Genomic DNA, 20,458 nt, shown 5'->3' on the forward strand with positions numbered 1-20,458 from the left:
TCAGTGGTGAGCAGCTATTAAGACAACCATACAGGAGCTGAATTTCTCCACTCTACTTTATATATGCAGGAATGGAACACTTTCCCGTCGTAGAACCACAATACGAGTAGACGTTCCGTGTTTATTCAACCTAAAAATTGGGAGCGAACTGCTAAAGGGCAGTGATTCTCAAACTGGTATGCTAAAGAAACACTTGATTAAAGTTTTATTTTCCTATATTCAAACAGTGTTACTTTTCAAACTGCATATCATTCTCCAGTGGCAAATTTTAAATATGCTTGTTAAATAAAACCTGTGCTCTGTGTTTTAATGAATATTTAGGTTATGCTACTGCAATTTACTGTTGGTCACAGTGCCGGCCCAAGCCTCCATGGGGCCCTAAGCAAAATTAGATTTTGGGGCCCTCTATTTCTGCCAATAATATTGATTGATCATTCACACACCTACTATAAACTCATTGCGGCTCTGGCAGTGTTGTTTACATGATCCTATTGTCAGCCTGGCATGTCTTTACAAATGACATGTCATTTATAAAGATATGGGGGTGGCCCAGTTTATAACATCAATAATACCAATGAATGAACGAATGATGTCCAGAGTGCCACATATGGTTCCTAATCTTAAAATGTAGAAAACATTCAGCTACAAGAGTGGCCTGGGGTTGAACAGTCCAAGTGATAAAGCTTTGTATTTACAGTAAAAGTGTCATCTTGTCTCATCAGTCTTGTACATATTAGTCTTTAATTACTAGTTTATATTTTTAGTTAATTGTTCATATTTAATGTTTACTTTGTACAAAGAGAGCGCAGTCTACTGAAGTTAAATTCTCAATAGTTTTCCCCTTTGAAAGACGCAAGGGAAATTCCTTCCATTTCACCATGTTGCTACAATGATCTTCACTGTTTTCATGCTGTTTCAGCAGTGCACCTATGTTGACCCAATCCAGCTGTCCCTCGGCTGCCAGTTTTTAGGACTTTTTGGAAAATAATTTGCAGCAAAAGCAATAGACTGCATCTTTACTTCTTGAATAAGTCAGCCAGCTACGCTTGACTTTTTCTCCATTGACTAGCTGTCTGTAGGTATAATGATAATGAAAACTTCGGCCATCATGCCGTTTGGGGAATGAAAAATTCTCCTTAATAGACAGTGGTCCTCTGATCACCTGCTCAGTCCTGTCTGAATCTGAGAGGAAAGAAGGCCACTCAGCTGGGTCAAGTGGCGGAGCTGATGATGGTCCATGGTGTGAAGGGGACGTTGTGGTGGAAGTTGCTGAGGAAGTGACCAAAGAAAGACAATGACTAAAAAAGAAGGACCTATAAGGTCATTAAATTGCACTGTTGGACATAATTATTAATCTCAGAATGTTCTGCAGTACAATGAGCAATTATAAAGGGGGTTTTGCAGTTAACTTACTAGATAAATCAGCTGTGGTTTCAGACATGGAGGGGACAGTGGGCACAGAGGGTGGAGGTGTGTGAGAGAGCACTGTAGAGGATGGAGATGGACCTAAGATAAATGATAAATAAATGGGTTGTACTTGTATAGCGCTTTTCTACCTTCAAGGTACTCAAAGCGCTTTGACACTACTTCCACATTTACCCATTCACACACACATTCACACACTGATGGAGGGAGCTGCCATGCAAGGCGCTAACCAGCACCCATCAGGAGCAAGGGTGAAGTGTCTTGCTCAGGACACAACGGACATGACGAGGTTGGTACTAGGTGGGGATTGAACCAGGGACCCTCGGGTTGCGCCACGCCGTCCCTTGATGAAGATGAAATACATACATACATACATATAGGCACACATATTAATGAGATACTTTGACTATATTAATTTCCCTTCAAGTGTAATGTTTATACTAAGAAATTAAATGTATACCGTGACAGTCTTTTCCTCACCTGATTCATCACTCACAGTTGAGCCTGAGGATGTGGACTGGCTCTGGGCTGATTCTGTGTCTCCAAAGTATTTTAACAATGCTCCTGGGGAAGTTTCACACAACTTATGAGTTGATGTAAAAAAATAATGTTTATTTTACTCAAATAAATTACCGTGCTCTGCTGCAAACAATTTGTGCAAACAACATATCTCACTAGTAACCTGATGCTAAAAACATATTGCTAGCACCTGATGCTAAAAACATATTGCTAGCTAGTTAACGTCACCTAGCTAAAGCTAATTACAGCTACAAATCTCTTTGATAAACTTTTTATTACCAAGTCATGCAAACATACCTTTATCGATCATGGCATTTTTTCTCCTCTTCCACTTTCTTCTTAATTCTTCCTTTTTTCTGCACCTGAAGGATATGCCCTTTTTTGTGACATTGTTTTGCCTCTATCTGCGCTTTTGATGCCCAGTGCGCACTGGCATTGCACGGCGGGCGGCAAACGTCACAGGTGCAGCAGAGAATCACTAGGCCTAGATCAGCAGCAGCACTCTGTTGACCTAAATTTGTGTTTTTGTACAATAATATATCTTTGATCATTTAGAAATCATCAGTCAGACTCGTACATGCAAAAAATAAAAAATAAGACATTTTTGTTAATTGCTTTTGGGGGCCCCTTGGTGGCCGCGGGGCCCTAAGCAAGCGCTTAGTACGCTTATGCCTTGGGCCGGCTCTGGTTGGTCATTATGGTGGTACTTTGAGAACCATTTTTTTTTCTAAACGGGTACTTGATGAAAAAAGTTTGAGAACCATATTGCTTTAAGGCATTGTCAGGAAAAACTATAACACAACTACAAAAAAACAAATGTGATTCCCTGATGGGGAAAAAAAAAAACTTACAGCATTTTTTTATGGAATTGTAAAATACAAATGCACATGACATACTGGCAAGGAAAATGGCATAAAGTAACAATGTCCTATGTCCTACTAATTTCAGCGGTTTTTGAACTCATAGTTTGGACTGTGACGCAACAGTTTGTTTACATGTAAAATCTTCCACTCCTTTGTCTCATTTTGTCCACCAAAAGTTTTATGCTATGCGTGAATGCACAAAAGTGCTCTTTGTTGATGCTATTGACTTGTTGGAGTGCTAATCAGGCATATTTGGTCAGTGAATGAATGCAAGCTAATAAATGCTAACATGCTATTTAGGCTAACTGTATGTACATTTTGCATCATTATGCCTTGTTAGTAGGTATATTTGAGCTCATTTAATATCCTTTACGTTCATCCTCTTTGTATATAATTTAGTTTTGCATGTCTCGTGATATCGGCCGGCCAATAAATGCTTTAAAATGAAATTATCGGTATCGTTTTTTTTTATTATCCGTATCGTGTTTTTTTTTTTTTTTTTTTTTTAATTTAAATCAACAATAAAAACACAAGATCCACTTACAATTAGTGCACCAACCCAAAAAACTTCCCTCCCCCATTTACACCCATTCACACTCATTCATACAAAAAGGTTGTTTCTTTCTGTTATTAATATTGTGGTTCCTACATTATATATCAATATATATCAATACAGTCTGCAAGGGATACAGTCCGTAAGCACACATGATTGTGCGTGCTGCTGGTCCACTAATAGTACTAACCTTTAACAGTTACTTTTACTCATTTTCATTCATTACTAGTTTCTATGTAACTGTTTTTATATTGTTTTACTTTCTTTTTTATTCAATTTTTTTTTTTAAATGTATCTTATTTTATTTTATTAATTTTTTTTTTTAAAAGCACCTTATCTTCACCATACCTACTTGTCCAAATTAGGCATAATAATGTGTTATTTCCACGACTGTACATATCGGTATCGGTAATTAAAGAGTTGGACAATATCGGAATATTGGATATCGGCAAAAAGCCATTATCGGACATCCCTACTTGTGACACATTATTTGTATGTATTATTGGCTGCATTTGAGACAGTTGCTTGTGTGCCATGTTGTTCCAGACCACAGCAAACATTACCTAGCTTGCCAAAGATTGTAACAAATCTATTAAAAGCAGACAGCCTGCCGTTTCCTTTAATTTGGACACGCACATCTATACCTTTTGCCATTAAAAGCCAGCAATTTCCAGGAGTTATCCCACCTTCTGAGTAGCCTCTGATTTACTAATGGTTTCTAATGTTGTAAAAATGTGTAGAATAAATATTACATTTCAACATTTCTGTCAACGAAGATTTGCTTCAGCCTGCGACACATAGTCATTTTGATAGTAGGCTATTATAGCTAATATAGACACTTACTACTACTAAGTGTACTACTACACTTACTACTTACCGGCAGGAGGCCACAGGGAAGACCTAGGACACGTTGGGAAGACTATCTTTCCCGGCTGGCCTGGGAACGCCTCGGGATCCCCCGGCAGGAGCTGGACGAAGTGGCTGGGGAGAGGGAAGTCTGGGCTTCCCTGCTTAGGCTGCTGCCCCCGCGACCCGACCTCGGATAAACGGAAGAAGATGGATGGATGGATAGACCATACTTGCCAACCCTCACGGATTTTCCGGGAGACTCCCGAAATTCAGCGCCTCTCCCGAAAACCTCCTGGGACAAATTTTCTCCTGAAAATCTCCCGAAATTTAGGTGGAGCTGGAGGCCACGCCCCCTCCAGCTCCATGCGGACCTGAGTGACGTGCTGACAGCCTGTTCACAACATTGCCGTAAACAGCAATGTTGTGACACTTTTAAACAGGACAATACTGCCATCTACTGTACATGCATATGTGACCCACCCATAATGTGTCACATTTTTGTGTTGATTTATTTATTTTATTTTGTGGTTTGATTTCGTTTTTGGAGCTGTCATTACACATTTATCAGTATTCACATTGGTCAGTAGGGGGCAGTAGGGCGTTTCTTCCCAATTGAATGCTATCACCTGCAGACCGGAAGTGTCTTGTCATTCTGATGAGCGCGGCCAGTCTGTGAACAATTGAAACGTCCTGTGTGCTTTTTCCTCCTGTATAACAGGTTAGTTTTGGTGAATCAACTCACTGAATAATATCCATGTGATCTTTATAAGTTTAAGTACACATTCTGATAGTGGAGCCTAACTCTAAAGTGTTTGTGAGTTGTAGTTTGTATTTGTGAATGAATCCAGTGCACAGCTGCAGTAATCAATACAAAAAGGCGACGTGAGTGCGCAATGTTTATATAGGAACTTCTGATCCTAATTCAGACTCCCAAATTAGAGCTCCCGTTTTCTTATTGATTTTATAATGTATATTTGTATAATGTGTGTGTTCTGAAATAGTGACAGAGAATAGAACAAGGATGGACAATTCAACCCTTAACTCAACAATGAGTAGATGAGTGTTATGTGTGTGTATATGTGTAAATAAATGAACACTGAAATTCAAGTATTTATTTTATTTATATATATATATATATATATATATGTATATATATATATATGTAATACAATATATATATATATATATATATATAGCTAGAATTCACTGAAAGTCAAGTATTTCTTATATATATATATATATATCTTAACCACGCCCCCAACCACGCCCCCCGCCCCACCCCCGACCACGCCACCCACCCCCTACCTCCCGAAATTGGAGGTCTCAAGGTTGGCAAGCAGGGCCGGCCCGTGGCATAGGCCGTATAGGCAAATGCTAAGGGTGCCGTCCATCAGGGGGCGCCACGCCAGTGCCACAAATGTTGGAGAAAAAAAAAAAAAAAAAAGTTGGTACTATTATTTCTAAATACAAAAAATAATCCCACGTTAATTAAAATGCAAAGTAAAGCCTATTTAATAGAAATATTATTTGTTACAACATTCCCCCCCGCTCCCCCCCGCACGGTGCGCCCCTCCCTTCCCCTATCATGACTCTTTTTGGACGTCACCACATCAAAAAATCAACACAAGATGTCAAAACGGCCAAAACTGTCAGGTGCCCAGGGAAGAAAAAAGAGAAAAGAAGAGGAGGAGAAACGAGAAAAGACAGAGGTAGCAGGTAGGTAACGTTAGCCTACATGAAATTATTTGTCTGTTACAGAATGTGATAGTAACCTGGCTTTTTAGCATTAAGCTAATGTTACATGATTCGGCAATTGCTAATCAATAAATAGCTAGTTCTGTTTTAAAGTCGAGTTAATATTGTGGAGGGGGCTAAATTGTTATGGAAAATAATAATGTAACGTTAGGTAATTACAGTACTCCCACCTTACATTCCTCAGGGACATTTGTATTAGATCTTTTAAGCAGGTGTTATTGCCTTCTGGTTAGCTAATGTTTGCCCTGCAGGTAATAGTCACTTTTCCACCCCTTTATATATTAGGTATAGTTGTAAGTAAAAAAAGGTCAAAGACAAAGCTATTCGGTTTCTTGTGAGTATATACACTTCACTGCCGATGTGGGGGGGCGCCACCTAAAATCTTGCCTAGGGCGCCAGATTGGTTCGGGCCGGGCCTGTTGGCAAGTATGGGATAGACACTTACATCATGTGTTGCTTTCATTATAAGACTTATATACAGCTTTTAATTCGGCCCCAGACAGATTTGTTTTTTTGTATTTTTGGTCCAATATGGCTCTTTCAACGTTTTGGGTTGCCGACCCCTGGACTTGTCAAATGTGGGGCGTAGTAATACCCCCACACCACCAGGTGGCAGCACACAAATAGGAAGTACACTTACTCACACTTAGTTACTCAATCGAGCTCATTTCCGTATTTACAAGCGGAGCGTGACGTCCGGAGTCTTGTTAAAAAAATAACGGCTTCAAGGCGCAAATCCGGGGGCTTTTTAAATTCACCACTCCGGGTGACCACCATGATATCTTTTAAAGCGTTTCTCAACGAGAAACTGGCGGCGGTGGCGGAGGAGATATTCGGGGCCGTCGAAAAGACAATAGACGAGTACAAAGAGGAAATATGCCGTATGAAGGACCTGGAGATAGGCCGCCTTAGGATGCAGCTCAAGCTCATCAAGACAGGTTGGTGGTAATGAAATATGACAACATCTATGGGTGCTATCTATGCATATATATAATAGCATCCTTTAATTTAGATCCATGCATTGGAGTAGAGCTGCAGGAGCACAGCCATCACCACCAGCCTCCTCCTCCACCTCAGCAGCAGGATGAAGCAGCAGCAGCAGCAGCAGCAGACATGGAGGCCCCACACAGTGAAGAGGAAGCCAGCAGCAGCAGTTTGGAGCATTTTAATGAGCCTGCTCGGGTGAAGACGGAGCCCCAGAGGAACCACAAGGAGTTCTGGCTGGGCCACGGCTCCGAGGAGCAGCTGGAGGATTTGGAGTCGGACATTAAAGACTTCATGTCCACCGCCTCCGGTGTGAAGAACAGTTTGCAGGACCTCCCGGCTCTGCCCTTCTATTTGTACCACAACAGCATGGGGGAGGAGGGCAAGGAGAAGCCCTACGGCTGCAGCGTTTGCGAGAAGCGCTTTGCCAACTGCTCCCACCTGGCCGCTCACATCAGGACGCACACGGGCGAGAGGCCCTACAGGTGTGACATATGCAGGAAGAGCTTCGTCACCACCAGCGCCCTCAACAGACACCAGACCATACACACCGAGGGCAAACACTACGTGTGCATTTACTGCAGTAAAGCCTTTAAATGGATGGAGTCTCTTGGCAGGCATGTGAGAATTGCGCACAAGAGACATAACGCCCCTGAATGACCTCACATTTATTTCAAATATGTGGTCAGTTTACATGTGTACACATTTTGGGGTTTAAGTAGGGGTAAAAAGAACAATCCATCCATTTTTGATACTGCTTGGCCCCGTTGGGTTGATCTGTAAGGTGGGGCCTTCCCCCAGCTGACATTTGGGGTGAAAGACAGGGTTAGAACGTGCAAACGTCACACACAAATGTTCCAATGGCGATTTAAACTGTGAGGCTGGCGTGCTAACCCCTTGCCTACTGTGTGGCCTAAGCCCATCCATCCATCCATTTTCTACCGCTTATTCCCTTTGGGGTCGCGGGGGGCGCTGGAGCCTATCTCAGCTACAATCGGGCGGAAGGCGGGGTACACCCTGGACAAGTCGCCACCTCATCGCAGGGCCAACACAGATAGACAGACAACATTCACACTCACATCCACACACTAGGGCCAATTTAGTGTTGCCAATCAACCTATCCCCAGGTGCATGTCTTTGGAGGTGGGAGGAAGCCGGAGTACCCGGAGGGAACCCACGCAGTCACGGGGAGAACATGCAAACTCCACACAGAAAGATCCCGAGCCCGGGATTGAACCCAAGACTACTCAGGAACTTCGTATTGTGAGGCAGATGCACTAACCCCTCTGCCACCGTGAAGCCCGTGTGGCCTAAGCATTGGGATGATAATTCATGCATCCATACTCTATACCAGTGGTTCTTACATTTTTAAACAAGTACACCTCAGAAAAAAACTTAGCTCTCCAAGTACCACCGTAATGACCAACATTAAAATATCAGTAGAGTACCGTATTTTTCGGAGTACAAGTCGCACCGGAGTATAAGTCGCACCTGCCGAAAATGCATGATAAAGAAGGGAAAAAAACATATATAAGTCGCATTTTTTGGGGAAATTTATTTGATAAAACCCAACACCAAGAATATACATTTGAAAGGCAATTTCAAATAAATAAAGAATAGTGAACAGGCTGAATAAGTGTACGTTATATGAGGCATAAATAACCAACTGAGAACGTGCCTGGTATGTTAACGTAACATATTATGGTAAGAGTCATTCAAATAACTATAACATATAGAACCGAAACCAAGAGCTACTTCTTGGGTACTGATTAATGCGAAGGGCTACCAGTTTGATACACACTTAAATAAATAGCCAGAAATAGCCAATTTGCTCAATTTACCTTTAACTCTATGTTGTTATTATTAATAATTAATGATATTTATCTTTGTGGAAACACTGATCATCTTAATGATTTCTCCCAAGAAATATATATAGAAACAGATAAATATCAATATGCAACACTTTATTTTTATATTTTCTCTAAGTGCACATTTTTTCAAATTGAACATTTTCAAATGATCACTTCTAAGACAGTCTTGTGAAATCACAATATCCCATTTTAACTAGCTAGCCACTAACATTTTTTTTTAACAAATCATGAATTACTTTGCACCATGTTTATACAAATAACTCATGTAAAATACAAAAGTCAACTCTCAAATTTTTTAAATAAATCATGTCACACTTTGAACTGGACACCAAATATGTTACACTGGGGCAAAAAAGTATTTAGTCAAGTTCTCCCACTTAAAATGATGACAGAGGTCTGTAATTTTCATCATAGGTACACTTCAACTGTGAGAGACAGAATGTGAAAAAAAATCCAGGAATTCACATTGTAGGAATTTTAAAGAATGTATTTGTAAATTATGGTGGAAAATAAGTATTTGGTCACTTCAAACAAGGAAGATCTCTGGCTCTCACAGACCTGTAACTTCTTCTTTAAGAAGCTCTTCTGTCCTCCACTCGTTACCTGTATTAATGGCACCTGTTTGAACTTGTTATCTGTATAAAAGACACCTGTCCACAGCCTCAAACAGTCAGACTCCAAACTCCACTATGGCCAAGACCAAAGAGCTGTCGAAGGACACCATGAAAAGAATTGTAGACCTGCACCAGACTGTGAAGAGTGAATCTACAATAGGCAAGCAGCTTGGTGTGAAAAAATCAACTGTGGGAGCAATCGTCAGAAAATGGAAGACATACAAGACCACTGATAATCTCCCTCGATCTGGGGCTCCACGCAAAATCTCATCCCGTGGGGTCAAAATGATCATGAGAACGGTGAGCAAAAATCCCAGAACCACACGGGGGTACCTGGTGAATGACCTGCAGAGAGCTGGGACCAAAGTAACAAAGGTTACCATCAGTAACACACTACGCCGACAGGGAATCAAATCCTGCAGTGCCAGACGTGTCCCCCTGCTTAAGCCAGTGCATGTCCAGGCCCGTCTGAAGTTTGCCAGAGAGCACATGGATGATACAGCAGAGGATTGGGAGAATGTCATGTGGTCAGATGAAACCAAAATAGAACTTTTTGGTATAAACTCAACTCGTCGTGTTTGGAGGAAGAAGAATACTGAGTTGCATCCCAAGAACACCATACCTACTGTGAAGCATGGGGGTGGAAACATCATGTTTTGGGGCTGTTTTTCTGCTAAGGGGGCAGGCCGACTGATCCGTGTTAAGGAAAGAATGAATGGGGCCATGTATCGTGAGATTTTGAGCCAAAACCTCCTTCCATCAGTGAGAGCTTTGAAGATGAAACGTGACTGGGTCTTCCAGCTTTACAATGATCCCAAACACACCGCCCGGGCAACGAAGGAGTGGCTCCGTAAGAAGCATTTGAAAGTCCTGGAGTGGCCTAGCCAGTCTCCAGACCTCAACCCCATAGAAAATCTGTGGAGGGAGTTGAAAGTCTGTGTTGCTCGGCGACAGCCCCAAAACATCACTGCTCTCGAGAAGATCTGCATGGAGGAATGGGCCAAAATACCAGCTACTGTGTGTGCAAACCTGGTAAAGACCTATAGTAATCGTTTGACCTCTGTAATATAACCTTTGTTGGCAATAACAAAGTATTGAGTTGAATTTTTGTTATTGACCAAATACTTATTTTCCACCATAATTTACAAATAAATTCTTTAAAAATCCTACAATGTGAATTCCTGGATATTTTTTTCACATTCTGTGTCTCACAGTTGAAGTGTACCTATGATGAAAATTACAGACCTCTGTCATCATTTTAAGTGGGAGAACTTGCACAATTGGTGACTGACTAAATACTTTTTTGCCCCCACTGTATCTGTTTCTTTGTCAGTGAGTGAAAACCAAGCCTTTAAAATATTTTCTTGGAATTTCAAATTCTATTTTGAGTTTTGTCTCTGTTAGAATGAAAAATGTCGAGCAAAGCGAGACCAGCTTGCGAGTAAATAAATACAATTTAAAAAAATAGAGGCAGCTCACTGGTAAGTGCTGCTATTTGAGCTATTTTTAGAACAGGCCAGCGGGCTACTCATCTGGTCCTTACGCGCGGGGTCCGCGTTGGTGACCCCTGATATAGAACATGCTATACGTTTACCAAACTCTTGATCGCTAAATCCCATGAAATCTTATACGTCTAGTCTCTTACGTGAATGAGCTAAATGATATTATTTGATATTTTACGGTAATTTGTTAATAATTTCACACATAAGTCACTCCTAAACTATGAAAAAAACTGCGACTTATAGTCCGAAAAATACGGTAGTAGGCACAAGGAGTCACAATTTAATTTAATTTAAGAAGTATATGTGAATGTTGTCTTGTCTATCTGTGTTGGCCCTGTGATGAGGTGGCGACTTGTCCAGGGTGTACCCCGCCTTCCGCCCGATTGTAGCTGAGATAGTCTCCAGCACCTCCCGCGACCCCGAAAGGGACAAGCGTTAGAAAATGGATGGATGGATGGATTTCATATTTTTGGCTGTTAACATTACACACAGTTTTAACAGTAACACTGTATTTGAATATAGGAAAATCAAAGTACTTTAATCAATTATTTGGCATACCATGGTTTGAGAATCACTGCTCTACACAACTGTATACAATACTGCCCTAAACATAATATTTGTAAAGTCAAATTTAATGATTAAAAATAAAAAAAAGTGGCATTTATTTAAAAAAAAGAGTGTGCATTGTTCTCCAGTAATAGTTTAGGCTTTTAAGATGAAAATGCTATAATTTGCTATATCAACAAGTGCAAACAGTTTATTTTGAAAGTTTCCGGTCAAAATATGTACATTTTTGAAGGGATTAAAGGTGTGCAATAAAAGTTGTAATTATATACTCATTGCGGGTGTTTACATTTGTATCAAAACCAAGTTATGATAAAGTTTGTTTTTTTTAATTTCGCTTTTGCGTTGATGGCAGTTTCGGCACAATCCGGTAGGTGGCAGCAGCGGCACGTCGTTGACAATCCGCAGTATTTACTGAAAGAAGGAATAAATCAATATGAGCTTCACTTCCTGGATCGCCGACTCCTTCGAATGAAATGGTTAAAAATAGAAGTGAGGTAAGGTGACCCCTTAATGGATTGTTTTTGGTAAGATATGAAACAACTGTAGTATTACTTTCTTGTTAGGCCTAAACACTTAAGTATGAGTCGTAGAAATAACACTAAAGCTATACGCTCCCTCAGGCTGACATGAACATACAGGTAAAAGCCAGTAAATTAGAATATTTAGAAAAACTTGATTTATTTCAGTAATTGCATTCAAAAGGTGTAACTTGTACATTATATGTATTCATTGCACACAGACTGATGCATTAAAATGTTTATTTCATTTAATTTTGATGATTTGAAGTGGCAACAAATGAAAATCCAAAATTCCGTGTGTCACAAAATTAGAATATTGTGTAAGGGTTAAATTTTGAAGACACCTGGTGCCACAAACTAATCAGCTGATTAACTCAAAACACCTGCAAAGGGCTTTAAATGGTCTCTCAGTCCAGTTCTGAAGCCTACACAAACATGGGGAAGACTTCAGATTTGACAGCTGTCCAAAAGGCAACCATCGACACATTGCACAAGGAGGGAAAGACACAAAAGGTTATTGCTGAAGAGTCTGGCTGTTCTCAGAGCTCTGTGTCCAAACACATTAATGGAGAGGCAAAGGGAGGGAAAAACTGTGGTCAGAAAAAGTGTACAAGCGATAGGGATCACCGCGCCCTGGTCAAGATTGTGAAAAAAAAAACCATTCAAAAATGTGGGGGAGATTCAGAAGGAGTGAACAGCTGCTGGAGTCAGTGCTTCAAGATCCACCACCAAGAGACGCTTGAAAGACATGGGTTTCAACTGCCGCATACCTCGTGTCAAGCCACTGTTGACCAAGAAACAGCGCGCAAAGCGTCTCACCTGGGCTAAGGAAAAAAAAGAGCTGGACTGCTGCTGAGTGGTCCAAAGTCATGTTTTCTGACGAAAGCAAATTTTGCATTTCCTTTGGAAATCGAGGTCCCAGAGTCTGGAGGAAGACAGGAGAGGCACAGGATCCACGTCGCCTGAAGTCTAGTGTAAAGTTTCCACCATCAGTGATGGTTTGGGGTGCCATGTCATCTGCTGGTGTCGGTCCACTCTGTTTCCTGAGATCCAGGGTCAACGCAGCCGTCTACCAGCAAGTTTTAGAGCACTTCATGCTTCCTGCTGCTGACCTGCTCTATGGAGATGGAGATTTCAAGTTCCAACAGGACTTGGCGCCTGCACACAGCGCAAAATCTACCCGTGCCTGGTTTACGGACCATGGTATTTCTGTTCTAAATTGGCCCGCCAACTCCCCTGACCTTAGCCCCATAGAAAATCTGTGGGGTATTGTGAAAAGGAAGATGCAGAATGCCAGACCCAAAAACGCAGAAGAGTTGAAGGCCACTATCAGAGCAACCTGGGCTCTCATAACACCTGAGCAGTGCCAGAAACTCATCGACTCCATGCCACGCCGCATTAACGCAGTAATTGAGGCAAAAGGAGCTCCAACCAAGTATTGAGTATTGTACATGCTCATATTTTTCATTTTCATACTTTTCAGTTGGCCAACATTTCTAAAAATCCCTTTTTTGTATTAGCCTTAAGTAATATTCTAATTTTGTGACACACGGAATTTTGGATTTTCATTTGTTGCCACTTCAAATCATCAAAATTAAATGAAATAAACATTTGAATGCATCAGTCTGTGTGCAATGAATAAATATAATGTACAAGTTACACCTTTTGAATGCAATTACTGAAATAAATCAAGTTTTTCAAAATATTCTAATTTACTGGCTTTTACCTGTATTCATTCTTCATGTGGTAGCTAATTGCATTTAATGCAGTAAATCATTACATTTTATTAACATCCCTCAAAAATTGTAAGTGGAGTTTGTTTTAAAGGGATTTTTGACCGTTATTATTAGTCAATCTCCTTTTCTTTCTTCTTTTAGTTTATTTCGAACATACACTTACAGTATAATACATCACAATTTCATATCATTCACTTTACATCATGTCCGAAAAGGAGTAGGAAGAAGCAACGCTTATTTAATCCTACCTCTTTCCCACTTCAGAGCGTTTACAAATATATAGAATCATTTACTGACCTTTTATAGAATAAAATAGCATCTGTGAATTAGTATACACAACAGTTTTGTAATATGTAATTAATTAATTCAGTCATTATTAACATACTGAGATGAAGAATATCTTACTTTCAATAAGGTTGAAAGTATTTCTCATAATTCTTCTTCTTTGTACTTTGTAAGCCCTATTATTTTGAACAACCTCTTAAACTGGATCATATCAGTACAATGTTTAACTTCTTTACTTAATCCATTCCATAATTTAATTCCACATACTGATATGCTAAAGGTTCTAAGTGTTGTACGTGCATACAAATAATGTTTTTAATTATTTTTTCATCCAAGGTTATATTTCTCCTCTTTAGTTGAGAAGAATTGTTGTACATTCTTGGGTAGCGGGTTAGGGTTTGCTTTGTACATCATTTTAGCTGTTTGCAATTTTACCAAATCATCAAACTCAATAAATAAAGGGTTTGTATGTTCTCTATATCCAACATTATGTATTATTCTCACTGATCTTTTTTGTAACACGGTTAAAGAATGTAGCGCACATTTGTAGTTATTTCCCCATATTTCTACACAATAACTCAGATATGGTAACACTAGCGAGCAGTAGAGAATATGAAGTGATTTTTGGCCCAGGACGTGTTTTGCTTTATTCATTATTGAAATGTTTTTTGCCACCTTATGTTGTATGTTTTGTATATGAGATTTCCAGTTCATTCGATCATCTATTAATACTCCCAAAAATCTTGTTTCTTTTACCCTTTCAATGTCTACTCCGTCTATTTATATTTGTGTATGATGCTCTTTTCTACTGTTACCAAATAGCATTATTTTAGTTTTACTGAGATTCAAAGATAGTCTGTTTTTGTCAAACCATCTTTTTAATTTGTTAATTTCTTCTGTTATTATTAGTATTATCTTCTGTGTGTTCTCTCCTGAACAGAAAGCAGTTGTGTCGTCTGCAAATAAAACTAACTTTAAGTCCTTTGTAACTTTACAAATGTCGTTTATATAAAGATTAAACAATCTTGGTCCCAGTGTTGATCCCTGGCCAACACAGATAGACAGACAACATTCACACTCACATTCACACACTAGGGCCAATTTAGTGTTGCCAATCAACCTATCGCCCACTGTTAAACAAATACTCAAACGCTCATAGGAAGTGTTCATAGAAATTCATAGCTGTGTGTAAATTCACGTTCAAATGCATGAAAATAATGGTTTGACGCTTTGGTATTGTTTAACACGAGAATCCAATATTGTAACATTTATCATTTAGAAAAAAAGGAAATAGGTCCCCTTTAAAGGTAGTGTACATAAATAATGTGAGTGTTTACAACAGTGTTTTAAACAATACTGTATACAGTACCGGTATATATATATATATTTTGTCCGTAAACCGTTTTTCTTTTCTTTACCATCAATCAATCAATCAATCAATGTTTATTTATATAGCCCTAAATCACAAGTGTCTCAAAGGGCTGCACAAGCCACAACGACATCCTCGGTACAAAGCCCACATAAGGGCAAGGAAAAACTCACCCCAGTGGGACGTCGATGTGAATGACTATGAGAAACCTTGGAGAGGACCGCATATGTGGGTAACCCCCCCCCTCTAGGGGAGACCGAAAGCAATGGATGTCGAGTGGGTCTGACATAATATTGTGAGAGTCCAGTCCATAGTGGATCCAACATAATAGTAAGAGTCCAGTCCATAGTGGGGCCAGCAGGACACCATCCCGAGCGGAGACGGGTCAGCAGCGCAGAGATGTTCCCAGCCGATGCACAGGCGAGCGGTCCACCCCGGGTCCCGACTCTGGACAGCCAGCACTTCATCCATGGCCACCGGACCTGTGCCCCCCCCCCCACAAGGAATAGGGGAGGAGAGGAGAAAAGAAAAGAAACGGCAGATCAACTGGTCTAACAGGGGGTCTATTTAAAGGCTAGAGTATGCAAATGAGTTTTAAGATGGGACTTAAATGCTTCTACTGAGGTAGCATCTCTAATTGTTACCGGGAGGGCATTCCATAGTACTGGAGCCCGAATAGAGAACGCTCTATAGCCCGCAGACTTTTTTTGGGCTCTGGGAATCACTAATAAGCCGGAGTTCTTTGAACGCAGATTTCTTGCCGGGACATATGGTACAATGCAATCGACAAGATAGGACGGAGCTAGACCGTGTAGTATTTTATACGTAAGTATGTAAAACCTTAAAGTCACATCTTAAGTGCACAGGAAGCCAGTGCAGGTGAGCCAGTATAGGTATATATATATATATACTGTAGGTATATAAAGGTATATACAGTATAGGCGTAATATGATCAAACTTTCTTGTTCTTGTCAAAAGTCTAGCAGCCGCATTTTGTACCAATTGTAGTCTTTTAATGCTAGACATAGGGAGACCCGAAAATAATACGTTACAGTAGTCGAGACGAGACGTAACGAACGCATGAATAATGATCTCAGCGTCGCTAGTGGATAAAATAGAACGAATTTTAGCGATATTACGGAGATGAAAGAAGGCCGTTTTAGTAACACTCTTAATATGTGATTCAAACGAGAGAGTTGGGTGGAAGATAATACCCAGATTCTTTACTGAGTCGCCTTGTGTAATTGTTTGGTTGTCAAATGTTAAGGTGGTATTATTAAATACTTTACCTCATTTAATCCCGCTTTTGGTCAATAATGATATATGTTTTTGTATGTTTTATTTATTTTGTATTTGTTTTTAATTGGTATATATTATTTATTGTTTAAATGTTTATACATTTTTATATTTATTTCCTTTTTCCTTTTTTATTATTTATTTATTTGATTGTTTTTGTCTTTTTAAAATGTCTTTAGTTGTAATATATTTTTGTATTTTATTTTTTCACATATATATATTTTCATTCATCCCTCCGATCACCTTAGTCAGGCATCATTTTGCAGATATGATGCGGGTTTAGGGCTGTTCTGCTATCAAACCTCCCGACAAACTCCTCAAGGCAGAGAGCCCTCACTGTGGTGCTCCTTCTGCTGTTGGAGATAACGACTTGAAGATGTTCAATGATGCTTCAAGGAGTTCCTCAGCGGATCATCTTCAGCGTGGCTGAAGTGCAGAGAGATTGACTTGAGATGGGACTTGTAAAAACACACTTGGCTGCTCTGTGAGTTGCAAGTGATGGGGATGCTGCTGAAGATGCACTTGTATTCATTGACTAGAATGTGACTGTCCCTTGTGCACTACTGACAGCCAGCATGGAGACTTCTTTTTAGGTCATATGGGCAACAATGTGTGTGCACGGTGTGGCTAGCTATGTGCAGTAAAGTTGTTGTTGGCCACGGGGTGACCTTTATTGAGTTTGACAGCTCCACTGGGAGGAGAGGCATGGCTGTGGAGCTGTTGCATCAGCTCAAGGATACAGCAAAGTGTTCTTCGTGTCACACCAAGCATGTCAACACAGTCTGTGGGACGGTTAAGGAACCGACTCATCACATGTATGGCACTTTTATATGAGAAATGAACCAGAAAATGCAGATGTTTGCATTTGTCATATATCATCGATCAGATTGTTATCATTAGGTAGACCTGCAACACAAAAAAGCTCAGTCAAAGATGTATTAATAATGCAACAATGTGTTTTTTAATGTAACTTATAGAACTGCTCTGCATCATACTGAGACACGCGTCTAATATTTTAGGTACCTTGCATGAGGCGTTGGGTGCAAATGATTATTTAACGTAAAAAAAATAGTAAAATCAAAGTTACAGTAATTGTTTTATTGTGTAGTATTTTATATATTATTTTCTATGTATTTTTTTTGTAATTCTCAATTATTTTCATTTATTTTATCTATTTTTATTGAAATTATAATTGGGGGGGGTTACCCACATATGCGGTCCTCTCCAAGGTTTCTCACAGTCATTCACATCGACGTCCCACTGGAGTGAGTTTTTCCTTGCCCTTATGTGGGCTCTGTACCGAGGATGTCGTTGTGGCTTGTGCAGCCCTTTGAGACACTTGTGATTTAGGGCTATATAAATAAACATTGATTGATTGATTGATTGATAATTGAATAACAAAATCAGTTTTATTTAACATTTTGTATTTTTTTCATTTTAAACAGTTTTTTCCTTAATATTTTTCTCCACTTTCACAGCATCCTGTAGTATATATTTATTGCTATATTCTGTACTAAGTTTACTTAGTTATATTTAATCCTACATTGTATAATTTATTTATTTTATATAATTTCATTACTTTCAAATAATTTCTCCTAATGAGAAAACAGCAAAAATGATAATAGTATAAATGGCTTGAGTGCAAATTATTATTTCATGTAAAAAATTAGTAAAATTAAAGTTACAGTATGGTTAATTATGTAGTATTTTATTTATATCATTTTCTGTATTTTTTATTGTAATTTTTAGTTATTTTAATTTATTTTATCTATTTCTATTTTTGAATGAAATTATAATTGAATAACAATTAAAACCATTTTTTTTAATATATATTTTTCTCCACTTTCACATCATCCTGTAGTTTCTATATCTTGCTATATTCTGTATTAACTTGTCTTAGTTATATTTAATTAAATATTGTACATTTTATTTATTTTGTATAATTTCATTACTTTCAAATAATTTCTCCTAATGAGAAAATGGTAATAATAAAAAAATGGTAATAATATAAATGGCTTATTAACTTTGATTTAGTACTATAAAAAATGTCATGACCTAATTATTTTCGACAATATTGTACTGCATGCTTTACAACCACAGGAATCCACGTGTTCTTATCTTTTATCCTCTCCTTTCTCGTGTCCTTAGCCTTCCTCACAAAGGACTGATGAAGTGCTAAGAATATCACAGGCAGATGTGATGTCATCAGTGGTGGACAATCAGATTCGTCCTGCCAGAATATTCCTGTGCATTACGTTGACACAATTATTCAAGGTGACATTTGCTGACACACTCCCTGCTTACAGAGTATCAACTGAACGCCTTATACTGTATGTCATATTAATATATCTTTACAGTAAAACTTAATTGACTTTTGTAGGACTTAACCATAGAGGACAAAAGGGGCAGCATAAATTATGATCACAGAGTCTTGCCATTTTCTTTCTTCGGGTGACTGAAAAAAGTTAAAAGGAGAAAACTTGTTAACAGAATCGGTCGATAGTTTTACGTGCTACAATCGTCAATGCAAAGATGTGGACTAAAAGCATGAAGTATTAGGACTATTTAACCAAGTTGTTCTAGGTAAAACTATAGGCAGGCCCGGCCCTAACCAATCTGGCGCCCTAGGCAAGATTTTAGGTGGTGCCCCCCCCACATCGGCAGTGAAGTGTATATACTCACAAGAAACCGAATAGCTTTGTCTTTGAGCTTTTTTATTTACTTACAACTATCCATCCATCCATTTTCTACCGCTTATTCCCTTTTGGGGTCGCGGGGGCGCTGGAGCCTATCTCAGCTACAATCGGGCGGAAGGCGGGGTACACCCTGGACAAGTCGCCACCTCATCGCAGGGCCAACACAGATAGACAGACAACATTCACACTCACATTCACACACTATACCTAATATATAAAGGGGTGGAAAAGTGACTATTACCTGCAGGGCAAACATTAGCTAACCAGAAGGCAATAACAATGTAAACAAAAAAACACCTGCTTAAAAGATCTAATACAAATGTTCCTGAGGAATGTAGGTGGGAGTACTGTAATTACCTAACGTTACATTATTATTTTCCATAACAATTTAGCCCCCTCCACAATATTAACCCGACGTTAAAACAGAACTAGCTATTTATTGATTAGCAATTGCCGAATCATGTAACATTAGCTTAATGCTAAAAAGCCAGGTTACTATCACATTCTGTAACAGACAAATAATTTCATGTAGGCTAACGTTACCTACCTGCTACCTCTGTCTTTTCTCGTTTCTCCTCCTCTTCTTTTCTCTTTTTTCTTCCCTGGGCACCTGACAGTTTTGGCCGTTTTGACATCTTGTGTTGATTTTTTGATGTGGTGACGTCCAAAAAGAGTCATGATACAGGAAGGGAGGGGCGCACCGTGCGGGGGGGAGGGGCGTAATGTTGTAACAAATAATATTTCTATTAAATAGGCTTTACTTTGCATTTTAATTAACATGGGATTATTTTTTTGTATTTAGAAATAATAGTACCAACTTTTTATTTTATTTTTTTTTCTCCAACATTTGTGGCACTGGCGTGGCGCCCCCTGATGGACGGCGCCCTTAGCATTTGCCTATACGGCCTATGCCACGGGCCGGCCCTGACTATAGGGCTTGAAAGAGCATGTGATTTCACAATGCATGGTGGGGGCTGCTTAGCCATTTTTGCTGGACGTAGGTTTTGTTTACAAACCTACGACAAACTGAACCATATTCCAAAGACTCGCGCCCTC

At 39.4% G+C, this 20,458-nt stretch overlaps 1 protein-coding gene across 1 annotated transcript; it reads left to right on the plus strand.

Moving 5' to 3' along the window:
- Positions 1–6,649: 6,649 nt before the first annotated feature.
- On the plus strand, positions 6,650–10,197 carry LOC133595258 (uncharacterized). The gene is made up of 2 exons (XM_061947907.2): positions 6,650–6,902; positions 6,977–10,197. The coding sequence occupies exons 1-2, from the start codon at positions 6,740–6,742 to the stop codon at positions 7,606–7,608; spliced, it is 795 nt and encodes a 264-aa protein (XP_061803891.1). The 5' UTR covers positions 6,650–6,739; the 3' UTR covers positions 7,609–10,197.
- The last annotated feature ends 10,261 nt before the right edge of the window (positions 10,198–20,458 follow it).

The sequence above is a fragment of the Nerophis lumbriciformis genome, linkage group LG04 (assembly GCF_033978685.3).
Source record: "Nerophis lumbriciformis linkage group LG04, RoL_Nlum_v2.1, whole genome shotgun sequence".
Taxonomy (NCBI): domain Eukaryota; kingdom Metazoa; phylum Chordata; class Actinopteri; order Syngnathiformes; family Syngnathidae; genus Nerophis; species Nerophis lumbriciformis.

Bases quoted from the DNA above. Each gene is read 5' to 3' on its own strand.
- LOC133595258 (XM_061947907.2), top strand. From the start codon at position 6,740: ATGATATCTTTTAAAGCGTTTCTCAACGAGAAACTGGCGGCGGTGGCG. The intron at 6,903-6,976 runs GTTGGTGGTAAT...CCTTTAATTTAG, and splicing joins GCTCAAGCTCATCAAGACAG to ATCCATGCATTGGAGTAGAG.